Source organism: Pygocentrus nattereri, chromosome 29, assembly GCF_015220715.1.
Source record: "Pygocentrus nattereri isolate fPygNat1 chromosome 29, fPygNat1.pri, whole genome shotgun sequence".
Lineage (NCBI taxonomy): Eukaryota > Metazoa > Chordata > Actinopteri > Characiformes > Serrasalmidae > Pygocentrus > Pygocentrus nattereri.
Window position 1 is genome coordinate 8,601,363 of NC_051239.1, and position 23,740 is coordinate 8,625,102.

General features: G+C 41.9%; 2 protein-coding genes across 5 annotated transcripts; one reads left to right on the forward strand and one right to left on the reverse strand.

Moving 5' to 3' along the window:
- Positions 1-13,263: 13,263 nt before the first annotated feature.
- tubb2b (tubulin, beta 2b) lies at positions 13,264-16,679 on the forward strand. The gene is made up of 4 exons (XM_017696289.2): positions 13,264-13,403; positions 15,053-15,161; positions 15,243-15,353; positions 15,468-16,679. The coding sequence occupies exons 1-4, from the start codon at positions 13,347-13,349 to the stop codon at positions 16,526-16,528; spliced, it is 1,338 nt and encodes a 445-aa protein (XP_017551778.1). The 5' UTR covers positions 13,264-13,346; the 3' UTR covers positions 16,529-16,679.
- Positions 16,680-18,854: 2,175 nt separating this feature from the next.
- Positions 18,855-21,639, reverse strand: bcl2l16 (BCL2 like 16). Of its 4 annotated transcripts, none has more exons than XM_017696255.1 (5): positions 21,539-21,639; positions 20,978-21,036; positions 20,830-20,895; positions 19,921-20,547; positions 18,855-19,319 (listed from the first exon to the last, which is right to left on the reverse strand). In XM_017696255.1, exons 4-5 carry the CDS (start codon positions 20,386-20,388, stop codon positions 19,188-19,190), a joined length of 600 nt encoding a protein of 199 aa, XP_017551744.1. In that variant the 5' UTR covers positions 20,389-20,547; positions 20,830-20,895; positions 20,978-21,036; positions 21,539-21,639; the 3' UTR covers positions 18,855-19,187. The 4 variants fall into 4 exon arrangements, with proteins under 4 accessions (XP_017551744.1, XP_017551746.1, XP_017551745.1 ...); XM_017696257.1 differs by having other exon boundaries at positions 20,978-21,092; XM_017696256.1 differs by lacking the exon at positions 20,978-21,036.
- Between the last annotated feature and the right edge of the window lie 2,101 nt (positions 21,640-23,740).

A 23,740-nucleotide genomic window follows, 5' to 3' on the forward strand; every position in this document is an offset into this window, starting at 1 on the left:
CTGAATGATCGATGTAATTATTACACCATCACTTGACCTCAGCTGGGCTGAACTGTGAGCCTTTTCCTCAGTCATTACATTTCACCATCACATGTTTACATTGCAAGAAACAGAAAGCGAATTCAGTGGGGTTTCATCAGTTAGGATGAAGTAACGGTTCTTTGCTGCTTAATTTTAGTGTGTATGAAGAAATAAATCATTAGGAAAAAAGTCTAATTTACAAAATTCTCCCCTCAGCCCAGATGTAGTCGATCATCCAAGACATTTTGCTCCTTTAGTTCAGCACTGAAGCTACATGGCTATTGTTGCTAACAAATACTAGAAGTCAGTAGTCACCCAAATCTTTTTGGTAAATACATCCCCAGAACTTCTCTCGGCCTGCACAAACCGCATCCAACTTGTCAGTGTTTAGCTTATGATAAACTATGAAAAAAGAACAAAACCTCCCTGTGTAGCTAAAACACTGCGGCAGGTATTTTACACAACAGGATACATACACGTCACACAGACATATGGATGCATTACATTTGTGATGTCTAATGTTTCTATTTATAATTAAATCTTAAATTTAAAACTGAAAATATACGTTCATAAACGGAAAACAACAGAAATCAGGAATGTATACATGCATACAAAGCCTGCTGGGGAGGTGGAATAACTGCCCACTTCATTCAGTTTGTCAATAGTCACCCCAAACCGCTCATGTGGTTTAGTTTTGTTCATTTCTATAATTCACAGTAAGTCATAATGTGTCTTAAACCACATTGACAGCTCTGCAAGACCTTAATGATGAGCTGGATGTGATATCCGCTGGTTGAGAGATGTTTTGGGGATGTATTTACCGAAGAGATTTGGGTGACTACTGACTTCTAGTGTTTGTGAACATGGTTAGCCTTGTAGCCGCAGCGTTAAACTAAAGAAGCAAACTGTGGACACCAAACATATCTAGGTCAATCGACCACATCGGCGGTAAGTGGAAAATTTGTGAATTTAAATTTTTATGGTACCATTCCTTTAATTTGCAGCACAATCAATATAACTATAAATTTAATTTAATCAATACGTTTTTCTCCTTCATCCTAAAAAAAATCTTGTTTTCTTTGTGTATTATTACACTGTAATTAGATTTATGCTGCAGTAGGTGGAATAAAATAGGCAAAACGATCTTTAATCGAAATTATTTTTATCATTAGCTAAAATATCTTGGCACCATCCGGAGAGACGGGGGCTGTCTAGGAGATTTTTCCACTCGGTGACCTCCCTGTTACGTCGTCTCCAGCCTTTTCCTCATGAGGTTCTTCCGCATTGACTGCAGTAGACGAGCAGGGTGGAGAAAGAGTCCATTCCCATTAGCATCACAGCAGCATCCTGCCGCTCATTCCCAAGGGGAGGGTGCAGAGCCGGAGGCAGGCATGCGTAACAAAGTGCTGCTAATACCAAACTCATTCTGCATCCTTAAACGCTCCTTCACATCCCCCACTGCCACAGCCCTGCACAGCTCAATAGCGGATAATTCATACCGACTGCGGCTGCGCACCAGCAGCACACCAGGGGTGGGGCGATGGCTGATTCCCAGGGGAAGAGGGCAACTGATTCAAATAGTCCTATTTTAGTTCTCTTTCTTTCAAATTACTGTCTAATGAGAAGGTTTGATGTGCTGCTCTCAGACTGGTATCACTACAGTACCATAAATAACATACTCACACACATTTCCTCTTGCTCTGTGTGCAGGGCTCATCCAGTCACACTGGTCGAACAGAGCTTAACCTGATACACACACCGTGCAACAATCTGAGCCTGGTACACCACGTCCTACTTTCAGGAAATCATTGCCATAGAATAATATTGAGGATCTTCCTAGAGCCTTTACAATACATGGTCCTGTATCTTCCATTGAAAGGTTCTTTAGGTATCCAGAAGTGGTTCTTCTACAGCAGTGCGTAAAGAAGCCTTTCTGGCAGGAGTTTAGTGACGTGGCTTCAGTAAATAACTGGCAAAACTCAATTTTTTTCTTCGTCAGTGCTCAGAGGACGCTGCTCACAGGACGCTGTTGGCTGGATGCAGAGGAACAGATGGACTGCAGTCTGTAACTGTACTGTGTAACTACAAAGTGCAGCTATACAGTAAGTGGAGCTGATGAAGTGGACAATGAGCGTAGAAACAAGAAATGCTTGATTGGTGTATGTCCAGTACTTGATATTGAAATATACATCACATATATGTACAAATATTTAGAAATGTAAGCCAGGCCCTTTGTTATACAGGGTGATTGAAAAAGATTCATCTGATTTCAAAGCGCCGCATTTTTACAACTGCGAGGCGTCTAGGAACCAATCACAATCCAATTGCAAGAGGGGGTCATAGAGTTTCTGACTGTCACGCGAGATGGCTCCTTTCAGTCTGAGAGGAGATGAGACCCCTGAGCAGAAAGCATCCTGCGATCTCCTCTTCAATAACAGGGAATCCGTCATAACTGTGCAACGTGATTTTTGAGGGCAATGAAGCTTCAACAGCTCAGAGCGTTCATCGTGGGTTCCACAGCACCGGATGATCTCCAAAATCGCCCTGAAAGAGCCATGAGTGCAACGACACCCGTCATGCTCAATCGAGTCTGGGATGAATTTGACTGTGGCGTTGATGTCGTCCATACAGCTGGAGGAGGTTCATACTGGTCATATTGAGCACTTGTAAAACTACATCATAAACTTTATGCTCAACTAAACCGTTTACAGTTTACTGCATTGCTCTGTAATGATGCCCTGCGATGGACTGGTGACCTCTCCAGGGTGTATCCTGCCTTCCATCCAATGAATATCTGGGATAAGCTACAGCTCCCCCCGCAACCCAGAAGGATAAGCAGCTTAGAAGATTACGTAGCGGTGGTTGTGTAGTGCTGTACATTTCTTGGTTAGCCATTTGTAGCAGCTCATTGACGATGTGGACACTGTACAAATCTGTGAAGGATTCAGAAGGACATACTCTGTTTGTGAAACCTGTTTCTGAGAAAGAAAGCTTTGAAAAGAAGCAAAACGCTCAGCACTACTACAGCAACGTATCAGCCCTCACTACTCCTGCAAACAGACCTCCGAGCTGCCAGCTAGCACAGTAATAAAGACAGGCTGTTACTTTTGAGGCCACGGGCACGTCTCAGAGGCTCTGTCTGGCTGCTGAAAGAGAAGCAGTGGGTGTCCAGAGCAGCTGAGTCAGCCTTGCAGAGAGGAGGTTCCTCCAGAGGGAGTGTGTGTGACTCAGCCTGAGCTAAACTAGCAGTTCTGCTGGGAGGGGGATGGGCTGGCAGGCAGCATTGAAACACTGCAGCAGTCCACAAAGGGCAGCTTTCTAAGGACAAACACTGCTTTTGTTAGGTCCTGAGCATGTGAAAGTGACAATAGAACGAATTTCAGAGCATCTAAACTGTAAGCGATTCACTGAATTTGCATTATTTAAATAAATGTTGTCCCTATGAAGAAAATATGACATCAAAACAGTTCTGTCTTTCAGTTTCCTCACCTTCGGGGGGAATTGTGTTGATGTGGTATATTTCATCTGTGCGAAAGTGATGCACACATATGAACTCAATTAAGTTTTCTCAATGTGGGCCAACGCACCTTTTCTCCACTCACACTACTGGCCAACTACATGTGTACAAGGAACTTGTTTGGGGGGAGTTAGCACCCCAGAATATTCACCACTCATCCAAGACTCGTAAATACGGCAGGCCATGCCGGGTTAATATATGACTGTGTGGGAAATAGAAGATGATATCTGTGTTGATGTCACCTGTGGGTTGCACAAGCTCAGTGTGAGGCAGTTGAACATAATATGAAGCCTCAGGCCTCAATGACTGAGGTCCAGAACCATCACGCTAACAGGGAATTCAGGGAATTATGCAAAAACAACAGGCTTTTTTATTTTTATACGCTCAGAAATAAAAATATGAAACTGTCATTCTTGTCACTGGGGGGGGGGGGGGGGGGGGGGGGGGGGATCAAGGGTACATCTCAGTACCTTTAATCAGGGAACATAATTGTACCATAATCCACTGAAACTATATTTTCACTGATCTCCACACACCCCGTCTCGTCTCCAGGCTTTTTATTTTATTGTTCTGTTTTTTTTTTTGTTGTTGTTTTGTTTTTTTTAATAATATTAAATTATATAAAAAGGTACAAATCTGTACTTTTTACCTGGAAAAACCTAATTAAGGTACACGACTCAACCTTAAAACCACTGTTGTACCTCTGATGGGACCATTGATGAATGAAAAATTTACCTGTACAGCACCTTAGTTTCTAACCCTATAAGAAGAACTCAATTGATTATGATGTTGAAGCAAATTACAAACACGACATATAGTTCTAAAATGCACAGCTATTATTTAAAATCCCAATAATTGTTCATAATTTCTGCATAATTACACAGATAAGATGTAAACAAAGTCATTCAGGGTGGTTTGATGTGAAATGCTCTGCTCTAGAGAAACGTAATGAGGCAGAATTGTCCACAGTGGTGGTGATAGGAGCCAGACATGCCTTATGCCCAAGACATTGTTTTACACAGTTTCAAGATAGGCTTTGGGCCTAAAATGCATTTTGTAAAGACATTTATGGCAGGGTGTTGTAATGTGAAATAGCACACAAAGAAAACTTATTTGGAATTACCACTAATTTCCCTTACAGAAATCTGATTATAGCATATTTGCACATATACCCGGGCATATATTCAATAATATATGTGGTATACATTAACCCTATATAGGGGTATACATGACCCTTATTAGTCCCACATTGGGGAAATTTTACCTCCGCATTTAACCCATCCGTAAAGTGAAACACCACATACACACTAGTGAGCACACTTGCCTGGAGTGGTGGGCAGCCCTATCCATGGCACCCAGTGAGCAGTTGGGGGTTAGGTGTCTCACTCACAGACACCTCAGTCATGTGCTGTCAGCTCAACATTACATATAAAAGCTCAGAAGATACGTGTAAGTTCACGGGGGGTCTTGGATGGTAAATAAATTGGCTATGTTTGTGTTGTAGGCAATGTATCCCCTGGTTCCTTTCACCACCACTGTAAAGAAATCTGAGTCTCTAAGTTTCTCTACAATGAACCATTTCACATCAAACCACACTGATTTACTGCGTTTCCATCTTAAAGACTGAATTATGTGGACATTTTGAAAAAAATGTTGAATTATCCTTTAAACACACTCTCCTTGTCACAATCTCTCAGTCCTGCTGTAGGCCAGCATGGACACTCCTGCTGTCTGGTCCTCCGTGTTATGAGAAGAGGGATTAGGAGTGGTGGGCAGATGCTGAGTCAAAAGATAATAGATCATTCGGGGATCAATCAGGGGATCCATATTGGAACACGCCAATAGTCATTAATGCACACACACACACACACACACACACACACACACACACACACACACACACACAGGATACACCAGATCATTCAATAAAACCCACAACATCCAGAGATGCAGAGAAACAAAGATCTTAGCCTGCCCTCAGATAACTCTGTGTCCCTGCTGTAGTGTTCATACACTCACACAGGCACCCCTGCATACTGTCACACCTCAAATCTTGCAGGCTTTACCACCATCACCCCTCCCCCCACCCCACACACACAGCCCCTACCCAGTGCCACGCCCTCTAAATCAATTATTAATTTAGCTGCCAGAATGGAGCTTCAGCTGAGTAATAGCTCATAGGTCAAAGCTGAGAGGCAGAAGGGAAATGAAAGCCTGGAGACTGCAGGCTGTCTCAGAAGCACCGAGCACAGAGTGGCTCTTTGTCTCCAGATTTAAATTCCCGGTTATGAACATTGCAGAGGATCAGGCCAGCTTTTGTCAAAATCAGGTCACCCAATAGTTTTATGGCATTTTGTGTGTGTGTTGTGGCTTTTTTCTGACTCCTGGGTTCTCTGGTGAGTGTGATAATATAAACATCTCTTGTTTTAATCCTTTAAACTGTAAGAACCTGTTCACACATCAAAACCTTCAGGTGTTACATATCAAATCAACGTGAAAATGATATAAAGCACATGTTAAAAATGCTGGAGCTTCTGCTTGACTCTATTGCCTGCCTTCACAGGTGCCTTTGGATGGATGGATGGATGGATGGATGGATGGAGATATATATATATATATATATATATATATATATATATATATATATATATATATATATATATATATATATAACATAGGTTTTGCACAGGCCACATTTTATGTTTTATTTTTTTCCAATGTGTTCAATTCAATTCAGCAAATAAACAGTAATTAAAATGTATATACACATATATACATATATACAGTATGTACTACAGTAGTGGACAATAAACTTTAAGATAAATAACTGAATCATAAGCCTGCAGTTTAAAAGATTAACTACCAGTTAGAAATAATCCTGTTGCGCTGCTGATATTTTAAGCCTTTAAGGCACTTTGAGCTCACACTCTTGAGCTAATCTACAGAAACACATTTCTCTTTTTCTCAGAACATTGAAAAAGCTTTAAGTTAGGAAGGTGTCATCAAGTGGAAGAGGCAGACTGGACCGTGGGCCTCATCTGAGGAATTAGCTGCTAAGACCCCATCTGTTCAGTGACTGCTGCTGCTGGCTTTGGTCAACAGAGGAGAGCCCAAGAGGCCTGAGAAATGTCTCCCTGCCCCCTCAGCCCCCGAAGGCACACTGTGACAAACCTCTCATTCTCTTCCTCTAAGTCATGCCAACTGTGCCAGGGCAGCTGACTGTACCCCGGCATTCCCCTCCTGTACACAGATTAGCTATTAATAATCCCTCTGCCCCCATTCCTCAATAAAGGAAAACACAACCACAACACGCAGAGGTGTAGCTTCTACTGAGGACTTTTAACCAAACAGAGCTGATAAAAAACAGAAGTTCAAGCAGCTCAGAGTAAAGCATGCATTGTTGTAACTTAGCAACCAGTGCTTAGAAGATATGATTCTGTGGTCAGAACTGACTGTTGTATATGAGCTATGATAATCGAGATTATACACATACAAGCTGTAACTAGTTTTAATCACCTCAAACTGAAATGCACAGACCTTTTGGAAAATAAATGATAAAAATTTTAAAAAGCTGAGAGGAAAAAAAATAATGACTGGACCTAATATGAAATGATTTTGTTGAAAATGTTGCTGATACTGTGCTAGACCAGCTTTATTTATGAAACTGCTGTTAAAATTAGTTAATTTACAAAGGATACTGAAAGAAAGAAACGTAGGAAATTAAGTAAACTGGTCGATGTGAAGTTGATTGTACTTTTGGAAATGGATCAAGGGGCCACAACTTTTGTCATGGGTACACTACAGCCATTTCCATAGTTATTCTGCACCTATTGCCATGGTTACACTACAGCCATTTCCATAGTTATTCTGCACCTATTGCCATGGTTACACTACAGCCATTTCCATAGTTATTCTGCACCTATTGCCATGGTTACACTACAGCCATTTCCATAGTTATTCTGCACCTATTGCCATGGTTACACTACAGCCATTTCCATAGTTATTCTACACCTATTTCCATAGTTACACTACAGCTATTTCCATAGTTACACTACAGCTATTTCCATAGTTATTCTACAACCATTTCCATAGTTGCACTACAGCTATTTTCATAGTTATTCTACACCCATTTTCAGTTACACTACAGCCATTTCCATAGTTATTCTACACCTACATCCATAGTTGCACTACAGCCATTTCCATAGTTATTCTACACCCATTTCCATAGCTACACTACAGCTATTTCCATAGTTATTCTACATCCATTTTCATAGTTACACTACAGCTATTTCCATAGTTATTCTACACCCATTTTCATAGTTACACTACAGCCATTTCCATGGTTATGCCACACCCATTTCCATAGTTACACTACAGCCATTTCCATGGTTATGCCACACCCATTTCCATAGTTACACTACAGCTATTTCCATAGTTATTCCACACCCATTTTCATAGTTACACTACAGCTATTTCCATAGTTATTCTACACCCATTTTCATAGTTACGCTACAACTATTTCCATAGTTATTCTACACCGATTTCCATAATTACACTACAGCCATTTCCATGGTTACGCCACACCCATTTCCATAGTTACACTACAGCTATTTCCATAGTTATTCTACACCCATTTCCATAGTTACACTACAGCTGTTTCCATAGTTATTCTACACCCATTTTCATAGTTACACTACAGCCATTTCCATAGTTACACTACAGCTATTTCCATAGTTACACTACAGCTATTTCCATAGTTATTCTACAACCATTTCCATAGTTGCACTACAGCTATTTTCATAGTTATTCTACACCCATTTTCAGTTACACTACAGCCATTTCCATAGTTATTCTACACCTACATCCATAGTTGCACTACAGCCATTTCCATAGTTATTCTACACCCATTTCCATAGCTACACTACAGCTATTTCCATAGTTATTCTACATCCATTTTCATAGTTACACTACAGCTATTTCCATAGTTATTCTACATCCCTTTTCATAGTTAAACTACAGCTATTTCCATAGTTATTCTACACCCATTTTCATAGTTACACTACAACTATTTCCATAGTTATTCTACACCGATTTCCATAATTACACTACAGCCATTTCCATGGTTACGCCACACCCATTTCCATAGTTACACTACAGCTATTTCCATAGTTATTCTACACCCATTTCCATAGTTACACTACAGCTGTTTCCATAGTTATTCTACACCCATTTTCATAGTTACACTACAGCCATTTCCATAGTTACACTACAGCTATTTCCATAGTTACACTACAGCCATTTCCATAGTTATTCTACACCCATTTTCATAGTTGCACTACAGCTATTTCCATAGTTATTCTACACCCATTTTCATAGTTACACTACAGCTATTTCCATAATTATTCTACACCTACATCCATAGTTGCACTACAGCCATTTCCATAGTTATTCTACACCCATTTCCATAGCTACACTACAGCTATTTCCATAGTTATTCTACACCCATTTTCATAGTTACACTACAGCCATTTCCATAGTTACACTACAGCTATTTCCATAGTTACACTACAGCTATTTCCATAGTTATTCTACACCCATTTCCATAGTTGCACTACAGCTATTTCCATAGTTATTCTACACCCATTGTCATAGTTACACTACAGCTATTTCCATAATTATTCTACACCTACATCCATAGTTGCACTACAGCCATTTCCATAGTTATTCTACACCCATTTCCATAGCTACACTACAGCTATTTCCATAGTTATTCTACATCCATTTTCATAGTTACATTACAGCTATTTCCATAGTTATTCTACACCCATTTTCATAGTTACACTACAGCCATTTCCATGGTTATGCCACACCCATTTCCATAGTTACACTACAGCCATTTCCATGGTTACGCCACACCCATTTCCATAGTTACACTACAGCTATTTCCATAGTTATTCTACATCCATTTTCATAGTTACACTGCAGCTATTTCCATAGTTATTCTACACCCATTTTCATAGTTACACTACAGCCATTTCCATGGTTATGCCACACCCATTTCCATAGTTACACTACAGCCATTTCCATGGTTACGCCACACCCATTTCCATAGTTACACTACAGCTATTTCCATAGTTACACTACAGCCATTTCCATAGTTATTCTACACCCATTTTCATAGTTGCACTACAGCTATTTCCATAGGTATTCTACACCCATTTTCATAGTTACACTACAGCTATTTCCATAATTATTCTACACCTACATCCATAGTTGCACTACAGCCATTTCCATAGTTATTCTACACCCATTTCCATAGCTACACTACAGCTATTTCCATAGTTATTCTACACCCATTTTCATAGTTACACTACAGCCATTTCCATAGTTACACTACAGCTATTTCCATAGTTACACTACAGCTATTTCCATAGTTATTCTACACCCATTTCCATAGTTGCACTACAGCTATTTCCATAGTTATTCTACACCCATTGTCATAGTTACACTACAGCTATTTCCATAATTATTCTACACCTACATCCATAGTTGCACTACAGCCATTTCCATAGTTATTCTACACCCATTTCCATAGCTACACTACAGCTATTTCCATAGTTATTCTACACCCATTTTCATAGTTACACTACAGCCATTTCCATGGTTATGCCACACCCATTTCCATAGTTACACTACAGCCATTTCCATGGTTACGCCACACCCATTTCCATAGTTACACTACAGCTATTTCCATAGTTATTCTACATCCATTTTCATAGTTACACTGCAGCTATTTCCATAGTTATTCTACATCCCTTTTCATAGTTAAACTACAGCTATTTCCATAGTTATTCTACACCCATTTTCATAGTTACACTACAGCCATTTCCATAGTTATTCTACACCTACTTCCATAGTTGCACTACAGCCATTTCCATAGTTATTCTACACCCATTTCCATAGTTACACTACAGCTATTTCCATAGTTATTCTACACCCATTTCCATAGTTACACTACAGCCATTTCCATGGTTATGCCACACCCATTTCCATAGTTACACTACAGCCATTTCCATGGTTACGCCACACCCATTTCCATAGTTACACTACAGCCATTTCCATAGTTATTCTACACCCATTTCCATAGTTACACTACAGCTATTTCCATAGTTATTCTACACCCATTTCCATAGTTGCACTACAGCTATTTCCATAGTTATTCTACACCCATTGTCATAGTTACACTACAGCTATTTCCATAGTTATTCTACACCTACATCCATAGTTGCACTACAGCCATTTCCATAGTTATTCTACACCCATTTCCATAGCTACACTACAGCTATTTCCATAGTTATTCTACATCCATTTTCATAGTTACACTACAGCTATTTCCATAGTTATTCTACACCCATTTTCATAGTTACACTACAGCCATTTCCATGGTTATGCCACACCCATTTCCATAGTTACACTACAGCCATTTCCATGGTTACGCCACACCCATTTCCATAGTTACACTACAGCTATTTCCATAGTTATTCTACATCCATTTTCATAGTTACACTGCAGCTATTTCCATAGTTATTCTACATCCCTTTTCATAGTTAAACTACAGCTATTTCCATAGTTATTCTACACCCATTTTCATAGTTACACTACAGCCATTTCCATAGTTATTCTACACCTACTTCCATAGTTGCACTACAGCCATTTCCATAGTTATTCTACACCCATTTCCATAGATACACTACAGCTATTTCCATAGTTATTCTACACCCATTTCCATAGTTACACTACAGCCATTTCCATGGTTATGCCACACCCATTTCCATAGTTACACTACAGCCATTTCCATGGTTACGCCACACCCATTTCCATAGTTACACTACAGCCATTTCTATGGTTATGCCACACCCATTTCCATAGTTACACTACAGCCATTTCCATGGTTACGCCACATCCATTTCAATAGTTACACTACAGCTATTTCCATAGTTATTCTACACCCATTTCCGTAGTTACACTACAGCTATTTCCATAGTTATTCTACACCTATTTCCATAGTCACACTACAGCTATTTCCATAGACATTCTACACCCATTTTCAGAGAAGCAAGTAATCTGACGATAGGCTAATCCTTTCCAATAGCATCTGCATAGTGATCTCTCCTCTACCACAGATGAGCTCACACTTATTTTACTATTCCACACACAAACTACTTAATCCCTCTTCTCCATCACTGCAGCCTTCATGCTGGGCAGAAGCACTCTTTATGGTTAGCCAGCTATGCTGCATTCAGGGCTAATGGTCATAGAGCCGCAGTGGGGGATGGAGCAGAGTGTTGCATTTACTGTAGACTGTGTAATGGCTCAGTAAATAGTGGCTGTGTCAACATGCAGAGACAATCTTGTCACGCCCACAAAGGAAATTAACTAATGGTGCAAGCACTGAGCTGTAAACAGCATCTAAAACAGAGGAAGAATTCATATCCTTGTCCTTCTGACTGGTCACATGCTGTTGCATATGCAATACATGTGTTTGTATATCCTATATATTGTACTATATGTGCTAGCCCAGGCAGTAAAGGCTGATCCTACCTAGAACCGTGGTCAGGGGCCTGCAGCAGGGTGACTCTGAAAGCTAAGCCATGCTATGGAGAGGTCTATGGAGTCTATGAAGATAGGTATAGTGTTGTATTTGTGTTAAAGGGACGAGAACATGATATTTAATCTTTGGTTACTAAAATGTTCCTATGAAGCTACGCCGATACAAAGTTGTCTGAGAACAATAACACGGTCATGTGAGGATGAACCAGAGTGGCTGGTAGCACAGCCGGTCATTACACCGCATATAAATCACATGATAATTAAAATTCATAAAAACAGTGTCCCATCAAATAGCAACTGACTGACAGGACATGGAGGGAAACCTTGGTACAAATATTTTCATTTAGGCCAGTGGTATCCCTAAAAGAGAAGAACAGCCTCGAGCATCTTCAACTGTTGTGCTAATAAGTGCTAGATATACTAATATGAACGATGAATAGTATTTATATAGAAATTTAAGAGAGTGAAATTCGCAAGCGCTGCAGTATTTTTAACGACAGCCTACATGACCAAAAAACGGTCTCTTGCGTTTTAGTGGGGAAATTGAACCTAATAACAGAGCTGGCTGTTGTTAAGTTAGACCAATCAGAGGCAACCAAAGCGCCATGTGTTGTGACGTCACAACCATAACTTACTGGCAATCTGACGCGCTACGTTCAGGGCTCAAACCAGCAAAGGTGGATATTCTGAACCTCTAGGCCGGAGAGCAGGCCTGAACCTCAGTTTTATGAAACATAATCGCAATTCAAATGGCAGTCGTAATATTGGTAGGGAAAAAATAGCAATTAGGTATTTCCCTCAAATCGTTCCCAAAACAACAGACAACCAAATATTCTTCCCTGTGGGTTTTGGAAACTGATAACATCCTTTTTTTTTTAACTAAAATTGATGCTTGGCTCCTCTGCTCAGAGGTTACAAGTACAACGCATGAGCCTGCCGGGCCCAATGAGGGGAAAAACCTACACGTCAGGATCCAGTGTGATTGGCAGCTGACGAGCACCAATCAGCGTCGTCGACGCCTACAGTAACCGCGCTATAGGCGGCTGTTTGAAAATCTCAGCCAATGGGATTGCGATACGCCGGGTTTAGAGGCGGGAACAAGGAAAGCTATTAATATGGGGGAAGCGGGTTTAACGCAGCTCAGTTAGAGAAAGGCAGATCAGTCAGCGCTCGAGGCTTCACCACCTCCAAAGACACAATGAGGGAAATCGTGCATCTTCAGGCCGGACAGTGCGGTAACCAGATCGGAGCCAAAGTGAGTTTTTTTTTTTTGTTTCATTAAAAAAAATTTTTTAATCTTTATCCGAAATGCGACAAACGATCGATAAAACGCATTTATAATTCCTCAACATGCTCCTAAATGCACTTTGGTGAATTAAGATGTATTTAATGTCGTTGGTTTAAATGCAGGACCTCCGTTTTCAGCGCGCAGCCACAGACAAAGCCGCGGATGGTTTGAATGAGAAGTGGGTCAGCTGCGCCCCGCAGTCCGCTTCCTCATTTTCTCCGATCCTAAATAAGCCACACGGAACTAGATTTAATAGACTTAGCCTAAAGATTTTAACCGTTTATCTCGTGCCTTATTTCGTGCTTTATTTCTGCCGTTCAGTGTTTTTTTCTGGTGGTCAGCCGTTGGAGGGGCTTTCCCTCCATCGAGGCGTTGCAGCGTCACCAAAAAAATCAACCGAGTCGAAGCTGAAGTCCGCTTCCTGCTCGGCTTCTGGGTGGAATTTTTCCGTTCTACCTTAAATATTTGATAATTTACATTCACTTACATCCCACATCTCAGGCGCCGGAATGGAACGGCTGCACCATTTAAGGTGGAACGGGTAATTCGAACACGCTGCAGAGGAGGAGGTCCAATTTGAGCGTCCGTTGAGTCCGTCTGTCGGAACCGGGCGGTGTTGAAGCTCTGGGCGCGGATTATTCCCGGTTTCCCTCTCAGAAGAGGGATTTATTGATTTGTTGCCCGGATGAAAGAACACGAGGGCGCCGGATGTAACGTTAGGTGGCGCGAGACCGGGCGCGTGACGTAGGCAGTTTTTCAAACGCGCGACGCGACTGGATTTCAGCCAATCAGCGCACGAGCCGCGCGCGCCATTTTAGACACGAGACGGGTTTGAAATGAAGTTTGGCGCCACAATCCGCTCCTCGCCGCGGTCCCTCCGACTGTAGCTCCGCTCCTCGCCGCGGTCCCTCCGACTGTAGCTCCGCTCCTCGCCGCGGCCCGTCTGACTGTAGCTCCGCTCCCTCCTCTCCGTTTAGAGATGCTTCTGAGGGGGTTTTGTGACTTCAGTTTAAACCTGCTGCTCGGGCCGCAGTGCCCAGGTTAATTGTTGTGTGTCTGAACATCTGCAGAATACACTGAATATGTAATCGTTCTTAAGTTATATGTAGTTTTTTTTTTTATGAGGAATGCAATAACAGGAATTTTGGGCAGATTATCATGCAGTGTGTGTGTAGTGTTGGTCAAAATTCACAGGACAGGTTTTTGTTCAACTTTTATCATCTCAAACAAATGAGAATCTGCAGCAAACACCACCTTCAGCACCACATTGTGGAGGCTTGTGACAGCATAAAATAACTGACTTTTGACTCACCCTGTGTGTGTGTGTGTGTGTGTGTGTATGTGTGTATATATATATATATATATATATATATATATATATATATATATATATATATATACACACACACACGAGAAGGGATTAATTCTTATTTTGATCCGTTGATCATGAAGTCTACATGCAGTATTAAGGTCAAGTTACTATCAAATAGTTAAACTGAAACAAGTGGACGTGGGATGTTTCATCCATCCTTATTTGTAGTTGTGCAAAGTCCACACTGTCACCAATAAAACAAAGTGAATGATTAACTCATGACTTCATTTGTTTATTCTTTCAGTTCTGGGAGGTTATCAGCGATGAGCATGGCATTGACCCAACTGGCACTTACCATGGAGACAGTGACCTCCAGCTGGACAGGATCAATGTCTACTACAACGAGGCATCAGGTACATTTGCAGGTGGTCTTTAAATGTATACGTCTGGGGTCATGCATTAGCCTCGTTTCTCATAACTCCATTTTGTTGTAGGAGGCAAATATGTGCCCCGTGCCGTGTTGGTTGACTTGGAGCCTGGTACTATGGACTCTGTGAGGTCTGGACCTTTCGGACAGGTCTTCAGGCCAGACAACTTTGTTTTTGGTGAGTGGTCTTAGCAGGGTAGTGTTTTAACTAATTGTATGTTAGGTCACCAATTACAGTTTGAAATTTGCAGAAGTGAGCATTGAATAAATTCTGCTTGGATTCATTGATCAGGTCAGAGCGGTGCTGGAAACAACTGGGCCAAGGGCCACTACACAGAGGGCGCAGAGCTGGTTGACTCGGTTCTCGATGTGGTGCGCAAAGAGGCCGAGAGCTGCGATTGCCTGCAGGGCTTCCAGCTCACCCACTCCTTGGGTGGAGGCACTGGGTCCGGCATGGGTACCCTCCTCATCAGCAAGATCCGTGAAGAGTATCCCGACCGCATCATGAACACATTCAGTGTGGTGCCCTCACCCAAAGTGTCCGACACGGTTGTAGAGCCCTACAACGCCACCCTGTCCGTGCACCAGCTGGTGGAGAACACAGATGAGACGTACTGCATTGACAACGAGGCTCTGTATGACATCTGCTTCCGCACTCTCAAGCTGACCACTCCCTCATATGGCGACCTCAACCACCTCGTCTCAGCCACTATGAGCGGCGTCACCACCTGCCTCAGGTTCCCCGGCCAGCTGAACGCTGACCTGCGCAAGTTGGCTGTCAACATGGTGCCCTTCCCACGTCTGCACTTCTTCATGCCTGGTTTTGCCCCTCTCACCAGCAGGGGGAGCCAGCAGTACCGCTCCCTCACCGTGCCAGAGCTCACACAGCAGATGTTCGATGCCAAGAACATGATGGCTGCCTGCGACCCACGCCACGGCCGCTACCTCACAGTTGCCGCCATCTTCCGTGGCCGCATGTCCATGAAGGAGGTGGACGAGCAGATGCTCAATGTCCAGAACAAGAACAGCAGCTACTTCGTGGAGTGGATCCCCAACAACGTCAAGACCGCCGTCTGCGACATCCCACCCCGCGGCCTTAAGATGGCAGCCACCTTCATTGGCAACAGCACTGCCATCCAGGAGCTGTTCAAGCGCATCTCCGAGCAGTTCACAGCCATGTTCAGGCGCAAGGCTTTCTTGCATTGGTACACCGGCGAGGGCATGGATGAGATGGAGTTCACAGAGGCCGAGAGCAACATGAACGACCTGGTGTCTGAGTACCAGCAGTACCAGGATGCCACGGCTGAGGAAGAGGGCGAGTTTGAAGAGGAAGGAGAAGAGGAGCTTGCTTAAGTCTGCTTGTGTATATGTGTATGTGCCAAGCTGTAATATTGTAATGACCTGCCTGACAGCTTTTCCAAAGCTCAGTTTTTCCTTTTGTTTGTCATCTCTGCTGCCCATTCCTTTTCTGTACAGAAAGAACAATAAAACTTTTTTTTTCTAACTTGCCGTGTCATTCGTACTTACAAACATGAAACAAAATGAGTTCCTGGGCCTCAAAGTGGCTTCATATCCTTGTTTAACCTGTTGCTCACATTTGGCACATGAGCTTCGTCCTCAGGTGTAATGTGAACTGATTAAACAGTCAGCCGGAATGCCTTCATGACTTGATTAATCGCTTCAGCTGCTGGGCACAATGTATAGAATGTGCATAATGGGTGCCACCTAGTCTTCAATCTCTGGGAAAGCAGTTGAGGTTGGTGTTAATGCCATATGGGCTCACTGTACATTTTACCAGCTCTCCTTACAATATAGGTGCATTTTGTAATTACACAATCAGACTAGTCTGTTTCTCTGACTACTTTTAGCTCCCTCCTACCATCTTCAATGGTTAGGACCCCCACAGAGCAGGTATTTGGTTGATGGATCATTCTCAACACTGATATTTTGGTGTGAGTGGTTTTTTAAACACTGTCCACTTACTGTCGACACTCTTAGGCAGTCCTGCCTTGTCTATTCACCTTGTAGATGTGAAGTCAGAGACCGTAGCTCATGTGTTACTGCAGTTTGTGTTGGTCATCCTCTAGTCCTTCATCAGCTTTGTTTTATGGGCGGTTTGGTCATTATAAGGCACACCTTTAGGTGCTGTGTGGTTGGGCATGCTACATTATTTAATTTTTAGAAACATAAGATTAAGTGGCCCTTATTAGTCCCACAATAAATTTACTCTTTTACCCACCCATGAAATGAAACCCCACATACGCACTAGGGGGTAGTGAGTACACTTGCCCGGTGGGCAGCCCTATCTGCAGCAGTTGAGGGTTAGGTGCCTTGCTCAAAGATACCTCAGTCATTTACTGTTGGCTCTGGGCATCGAACTGGCAGTCTTCACAGGGCAGGTTCCCTAACCTCCAGCTCACGAAGGCCAGAGGAGAAATACTGATATATTACCACATAGCATTAGATTTTTAAAATCTTTTCATGGCTTTTCATTGGGGGTGGAAATGGTCCATAGCTGTCAACAGGAGTTTGGTGCGTAAACTGTACGCTCAAGAAAAAAAAAACCCTTAAGTAAACTTGAAAAATGGACAGTGCTTCAACACAACTGAACTGAACGACATCTTAACGGATCTTTACAGAGCTGTACAAACACCTAGTGTTGTGAATACTCCAAAGTAAGTAAAAACCCATTGCAAGTTTGTATTATGTATCCATATATTATGCACAAATGCATTTAATGTGCAATTTAATAGCGATAAGTCCGATCTACATAATGTCAAAGATGATGAAGTGTTCGGTCCACTGTACTACGCACGTGCCAACCTGCTCTTACAGCCAGCAATAATAAGGCCTCGCAGTAAAAAGAGGGGAAAGGTGCATCTAATATGCAAATCTGTGATGCCAGGAGCCAATGGGAAAGATGCTAATTTTACTCAGCAAGGTTGCTTTGACAAAATAAACACTGATCCAGTAAACCTGACAAGTCTGTCTTTCAAACAACCCAGCTGACTGTTTTACTGAGTTATATGCTTTTGTTAAGTAACAGCAAGAGAGAGATGGTTAAAACCAACAATACCATTTCCTTTTTTTTTTGAGTGTTTGTCCAACTCCTTTCTCTATCTGGATGAACATCAGAACCAAACCTATGTTCTCTGTTGAAAGGAATCCATGCTCTGGTGGGACTATGGCCTCAACTGCATGGACAAAAACAAGATTTAATACATAAAATTAATTTAAGACATTACATCATCCAGCAGTGGTATCAGTACTTCTGTTTAACTTGCTACATTTCTTATTATTACTGAGTAGTGATATTTTTTTGGCATGTAAGAAAATATTGACATATCTGAGTATGGCAGGATTATATTTTGTGATACTGTGACAAACATGAATCATTTACATTTATGATACAACAGTATCATTTACGGCATTTGGCTGACACTCTTATCCAGAGTGGACTTACAGTTTGATCATTTATACACAGGTAGGCGAAGGCGGTGTTAGGAGTCTTGCCCAAGGACTCTTATTGGTGTAGTGTGTTTACCCAGGTGGGGATTGAACCCCAGTCTACAGCGTAGAAGGCAGAGGTGTTAACCACTACACTAACCAACCACTACCAGTATCGATTTCAGTTAAAAGTTTACACTCAAGTTTACGAAGACTCATAGCGAACAATAAGTCATTTCATGTCGTGTTTATACCCCTGACTGCTAGACAGCAGGGTTGTAATCTATCTTCAGCCATTTGACTTTTGGTGGTGTGCTTTTTATGCTATGACAGTTTTCGTAAAATTTGATTTTAAAATATTGCAATATCGCAATATATCAAATCGTAACCCCTGTATCATGAAATGTGCTGTATTGCCAGGTTCTTGCCAATACACAGTCCTAGTTGTGGGGGAGATGTCAATAGTAGCAGCCCAACCTTTACAGAGTTCAGACATTATGGTTAAAGCAGTTGAGACAACTCCAAAATTTTATGTCCAGTGTTCTCCACAAGATGGCACTGTTCTTCAAGTTATTCTTCTTTTCCAGAGAAAGTAGAAAAGGATCCCCACAGTCAGCATGAGGAGACTCCAGCAGCACACCTTCTTCACTTGGCCTTCCAAAGTCTGTTTCTTCCCAAAGCGAGATACAAATCCGGACTGCACATGGACACAGAAAATCACAGTAAGTGACTGCTGGATGGACAGTTGGAAGATTTTCCGCTGCAGATGATCCATCACTACCAACATATCGTTGTCAGAAACAAAACCTCATATCTGCCAAATGGTAACTTTACAGGAGAACGAAATAACATATTTTACTTTTAATGTAAGTCAATGGAAAGAAACTTTTTTCCAAGTCATTTTGGGTCATTACTTTTGGTCTGTTCATCTTGATGTTCAAACACAATGTAAAGGGCAGCAGGCATTTTCAAGTTATGCCAAAAACTGAAAAACTAAAATGTAAAAACAAAAAAGGAGATACAAGTTTTTGTTCCAACAGCAATGAGATGTTGCTGCTAACAACAGAAAATACACTTTGCTAGAGTTTAAGAAAAATGAAGATACCCCACTTGTTCTTAGAGTAAGGGATGTATAAAAAGTGTCAAGAGCATCAAAGGGCAGTCTTCCCTTTGTAGAACTGCTCCACATGAACAAAATGATCAAAGAACCTGATCTTGGTTATGATCTGAACAAAATTCTACTAACTGGTTCCTCAAAAAGGAGACTGCTTTGTCTGTCTTGCTTCGTTTCTACTCACCCATCCTCCCTTGTCCCTGATCTCAGGGCAGATGACTCTCTCCACATAGCTGCCCACACAGTCCTGGAGCTTGGGTAAGACGTTGGTCATCCCCCTCTGCTGGCAGTGCAAGGCCATCTGGCCAGCCAGCACAAAGATGGAGAGCACGGCACTCCAGGCCAGGTCCCGGCGCCTTGTGGGTGCAAAATGCTCATCTAGGATGGAGACCAGAGTCGGGCAGGCTGACTCCTCCGTCACGTCCTGGAAGACACGTGGCCAGCGGCGGAAGAAGATGGGGAAGCGCTGGAGGAGCTCGTCCCCTGCATGGCGCAGGGCCGCTGAGGTTGCGGATGGTGCCGGGGTGAGGGGGACCCCCGGCTTGGCCGTCACATAGTTTATGTAGTCAAAAGCCATCAGGTAGGCCTCCTGGACCAGCGGATCAGGGCTGGTCAGGCCTTGGCCGACCACAGACTGCTCTGATTTGTCCATCACTTGGGTCCAATCAGGGCCTGTTTGCTCTTCAGTAGGCACTCATGATGCTAATTATGAATGCCTCCAGTGGTTGGGAGCTTTCCTGCATGGTGTTCTGCTCGAATATGCCCTGGTTAGGTCCTTAAGTCCCTCAGTCCATCAGCCTCCTGGAGTTTCCTAAAAGTAGGAATGATTAGTACTTTGAGTCACTTACACAATGTTAACAATGCAATTTTTTCAATTTCAATTAAAAGTTGTACAGGGCATCAACTAAGACTGGGTAAAATGTAACTTTTTATGTAGTTAAACAGTAGCACATGCTATTAGCCACTATCTCATATTCTCATAGCAGCAGAATCTGTGAATTTGGAAAGCTATCAGACACCTTGGTTTTTACAAAATAAAAGTATTGCCATGATTGTTTTTTACTTAGTGAGCTTTGTAAGAATTCATACTTACATTGGGCCAGAACAGGGGTGTCAAACCCAACAAGTAAATGGGCAATTTTAGGAAATCTCAACAAATCTGTGGGCCAGAGGAAAAAAAAGTTTGGTAACACTTTATGTGGATAGTTCACTTTAAACGGCTTTGTAGGTAGTTAATTTACCTTTAACCTGCACCGATGGCACCATCCGAACTCACAAACACAAATTACAGCACCTGTGGCTGTAATATAGTCATCTTTAGAAGCGTAGAACAGCTCACAGTGTGAGCTAGCCAAGCTAAAGTACAGCCACCACACGACGGGGTTAGTTTTAGCCCAGTGTTCCAACTAAGACTCCCAAAGTATTGCAATAGACTTTTTTTCAAATGTTTTATTCACAGATTAATCAGAAACATTCTATAGATGTCATGTAAATAAAACAGACTTAAAAGGCGTCATATCAGCTAATCTGGGTAGCAATTGCTACATCTAACCCCTCGGTCTGAAACCCCCTATAGGCACCTTTGGTGGAATTGTTCATCAGTGATAGGTGCTGGAAACAGGTTGTGTATATAAATCAAATGAAATGCTTCTAAAATTATTTAGCAGAAAAAAAATGTGACAGATTGTCCCCACTCTCCCCTGCAGTTAGCATTAGCATTGCTGCTAAGGAATCAAATTCCTATATCAAATCTTACAAATGCACACATACTCATGCACCCTGCCGCTGACAGAGCGACTCACCCCTCTTCACACAGGCGAAAATCGTGCTAGAGCTCGAGCGCTAAGGACTAGCTAGCAAGTGGCTCGCTGACAATGGAGTCTCCTTTTGACTAAGCGTGCTCTTTCAGTCAGCCAGTGTGTATGTATGTGTGTATGTGTGTGTGTGTGTGTGTGTGTGTTCTAATGCGTTGACCCTGCCTATATTTAGCACTCTTTCTGGTACCCGATACAGAGCCAGGGTTTCATCTGCTTGCAGTCCCCAGGCCTGTGACGCCCCCCGCCTCGGCCATGTAGTTCCAGCTAAAAATACCACACCGAGAGGCCTGACCCTTAAGCTTCTCTCTATACCCGATAAAGCTCAAACTCTGTAAATATATTTGTCTGCGCTTACTGAGCGTCTGCCCTTACTGAGCGGTGTCAGGCAGGAACAGGATGAAAACCTGATGTTAATGGACATCATTTGAATATCTTTTCAAATCAATACTTCACAAAAAAATGCTAACATGTCTGACAAAGACTGAAACGTAGTGGGTACCAGTTACCATACCTGTATTAGTTAACTTTAAACATTACCCTCAACTACTTTCAAAGTGAGGTGTTGATAGCGTTTATCCAGCACTAGCAGTGCTAGCACTTTCGCTAATCCATAATTTGCTAATTCAATTGTTAGCAATGTTAGCATTGTAATTTTACCCAACCAACGTAGATTTGTTGGTAGTTCTTGTTAAATTGTGGCAAATACTAGCAGGAAAAACACTTTCGTGGTTGTTTTTCTCCAGGAAAATGTAAAGGCAAACGTGTTTCTCTAGGCACATGTTAAGAAGCTAGCATGTATGCTGGTCTAAGCTGGACTGGTGCTGGTTTAACTGGTCACTTGACCAGTATACTAGCATCCAAAACACATATTCACATGTTCCCTTTTGAAGAGGAAATTGCTAAAGGGTGCTATGATTTCACACCTCATGCCTGGACATCAGTCCATCATTGCTGAAATGTGAGCACGTTAGCCTCGTGGTAATTATAGAGCTTATTAATGAATTATTCTCGAAGGTAGCTATGGAAACAGCACAACAAAGCTTTAAAGCATAAAATATGTTATATTTGTCTGCATTTACTGAGCGGTGTCAGGCAAGGACAGCATGAAAATCTGATGTTAATGGACACCATTTGAATGTCCCTTCATATGAAAACAAAAAATGCCAACATGTCTGACAAAGACTGAAACCTTATTACCATAATTTTATTTGGTAATTACGCCCTATAGGTAGCATAACCCTCAAGCACTTTTAAAGCAAGGTCAGTGTTGTTAGTGTTTTTTTTTTCTTTTCATTATTAGCAATGCTAGCACTTTTGCTAATTCATAATTAGCTAATTTCATGATTAGCAATGTTAGCGTTTTGATTTTATCTAAGATTTGTTGGTAATTTTTTGTGAAATTATGATAAATAGTAGCAGGAATAACATTTTCATTTCTCAAGTCAAATGTTGATGTAAAGGCAGATGGTCTAAGCTGGTCTGGTGCTGGTTTAACTGGTCACTTGACCAGGATACTAGCATCCAAAACACAACATATGCTGGATTTGCTGGTGGTCAGCCTATCTTCCATCTCTGCTGACCAGCATATGAGCATCCATGACACAACATATGCCGGCTTTGCTGGCGACCAGCCATGCTGATTGTTTCTAGAAAGGCATAATTAGCATAGAAAGGTAAAGCCCATAGCTATCTGTATTTGCCAACAATACTCATCTACCCAGTGAACTGCAATCCTGCACTACTGCATGAGCTAAAAAATTGTGTAGAACTTGTCCTGCTTAATTAAACTACACATTCTAGTAGTACTCTGGTGGTCTTTCTAGAAGTTGGTATGTTTGAATGGTCTCTTGGGGTGAATGCTGTGACTGTAAATGGAGTGTAATTACAGCCCAGTCTTTTGTTTGCAAGAAGACAGCGCTGCATTGTCACTAGATGGCAGCACTGCACCAATAATTTAATTTCTTTAAAAACTGATTGAAGATTCTTTGAAAGCCTGACGTTAGGCTATTTTTTAATATTCACACATTCCCTTTTTAAGGGGAAATAGCTAAGAGGTATTACGATTTCACCCTTCATGCTTGGATATCAGTCCTTCATTCCTGAAATGTGAACACATCAGCCTTGTGGTAATCCACAGTGCTTATTACTGATGCTTGGTGCTAGCTACGGAAACAGTACAGCAAAGCT

Excerpts from the sequence above, each read along its gene's own strand:
- tubb2b (XM_017696289.2), top strand. The coding sequence starts at position 13,347 with ATGAGGGAAATCGTGCATCTTCAGGCCGGACAGTGCGGTAACCAGATC. Across the intron at positions 13,404-15,052 it reads GTAACCAGATCGGAGCCAAA|TTCTGGGAGGTTATCAGCGA; the intron begins GTGAGTTTTTTT and ends TTATTCTTTCAG. Across the intron at positions 15,162-15,242 it reads CTACTACAACGAGGCATCAG|GAGGCAAATATGTGCCCCGT; the intron begins GTACATTTGCAG and ends ATTTTGTTGTAG.
- bcl2l16 (XM_017696256.1), bottom strand. The coding sequence starts at position 20,388 with ATGGACAAATCAGAGCAGTCTGTGGTCGGCCAAGGCCTGACCAGCCCT. Across the intron at positions 19,320-19,920 it reads TCAGGGACAAGGGAGGATGG|TCCGGATTTGTATCTCGCTT; the intron begins GTGAGTAGAAAC and ends GTCCATGTGCAG.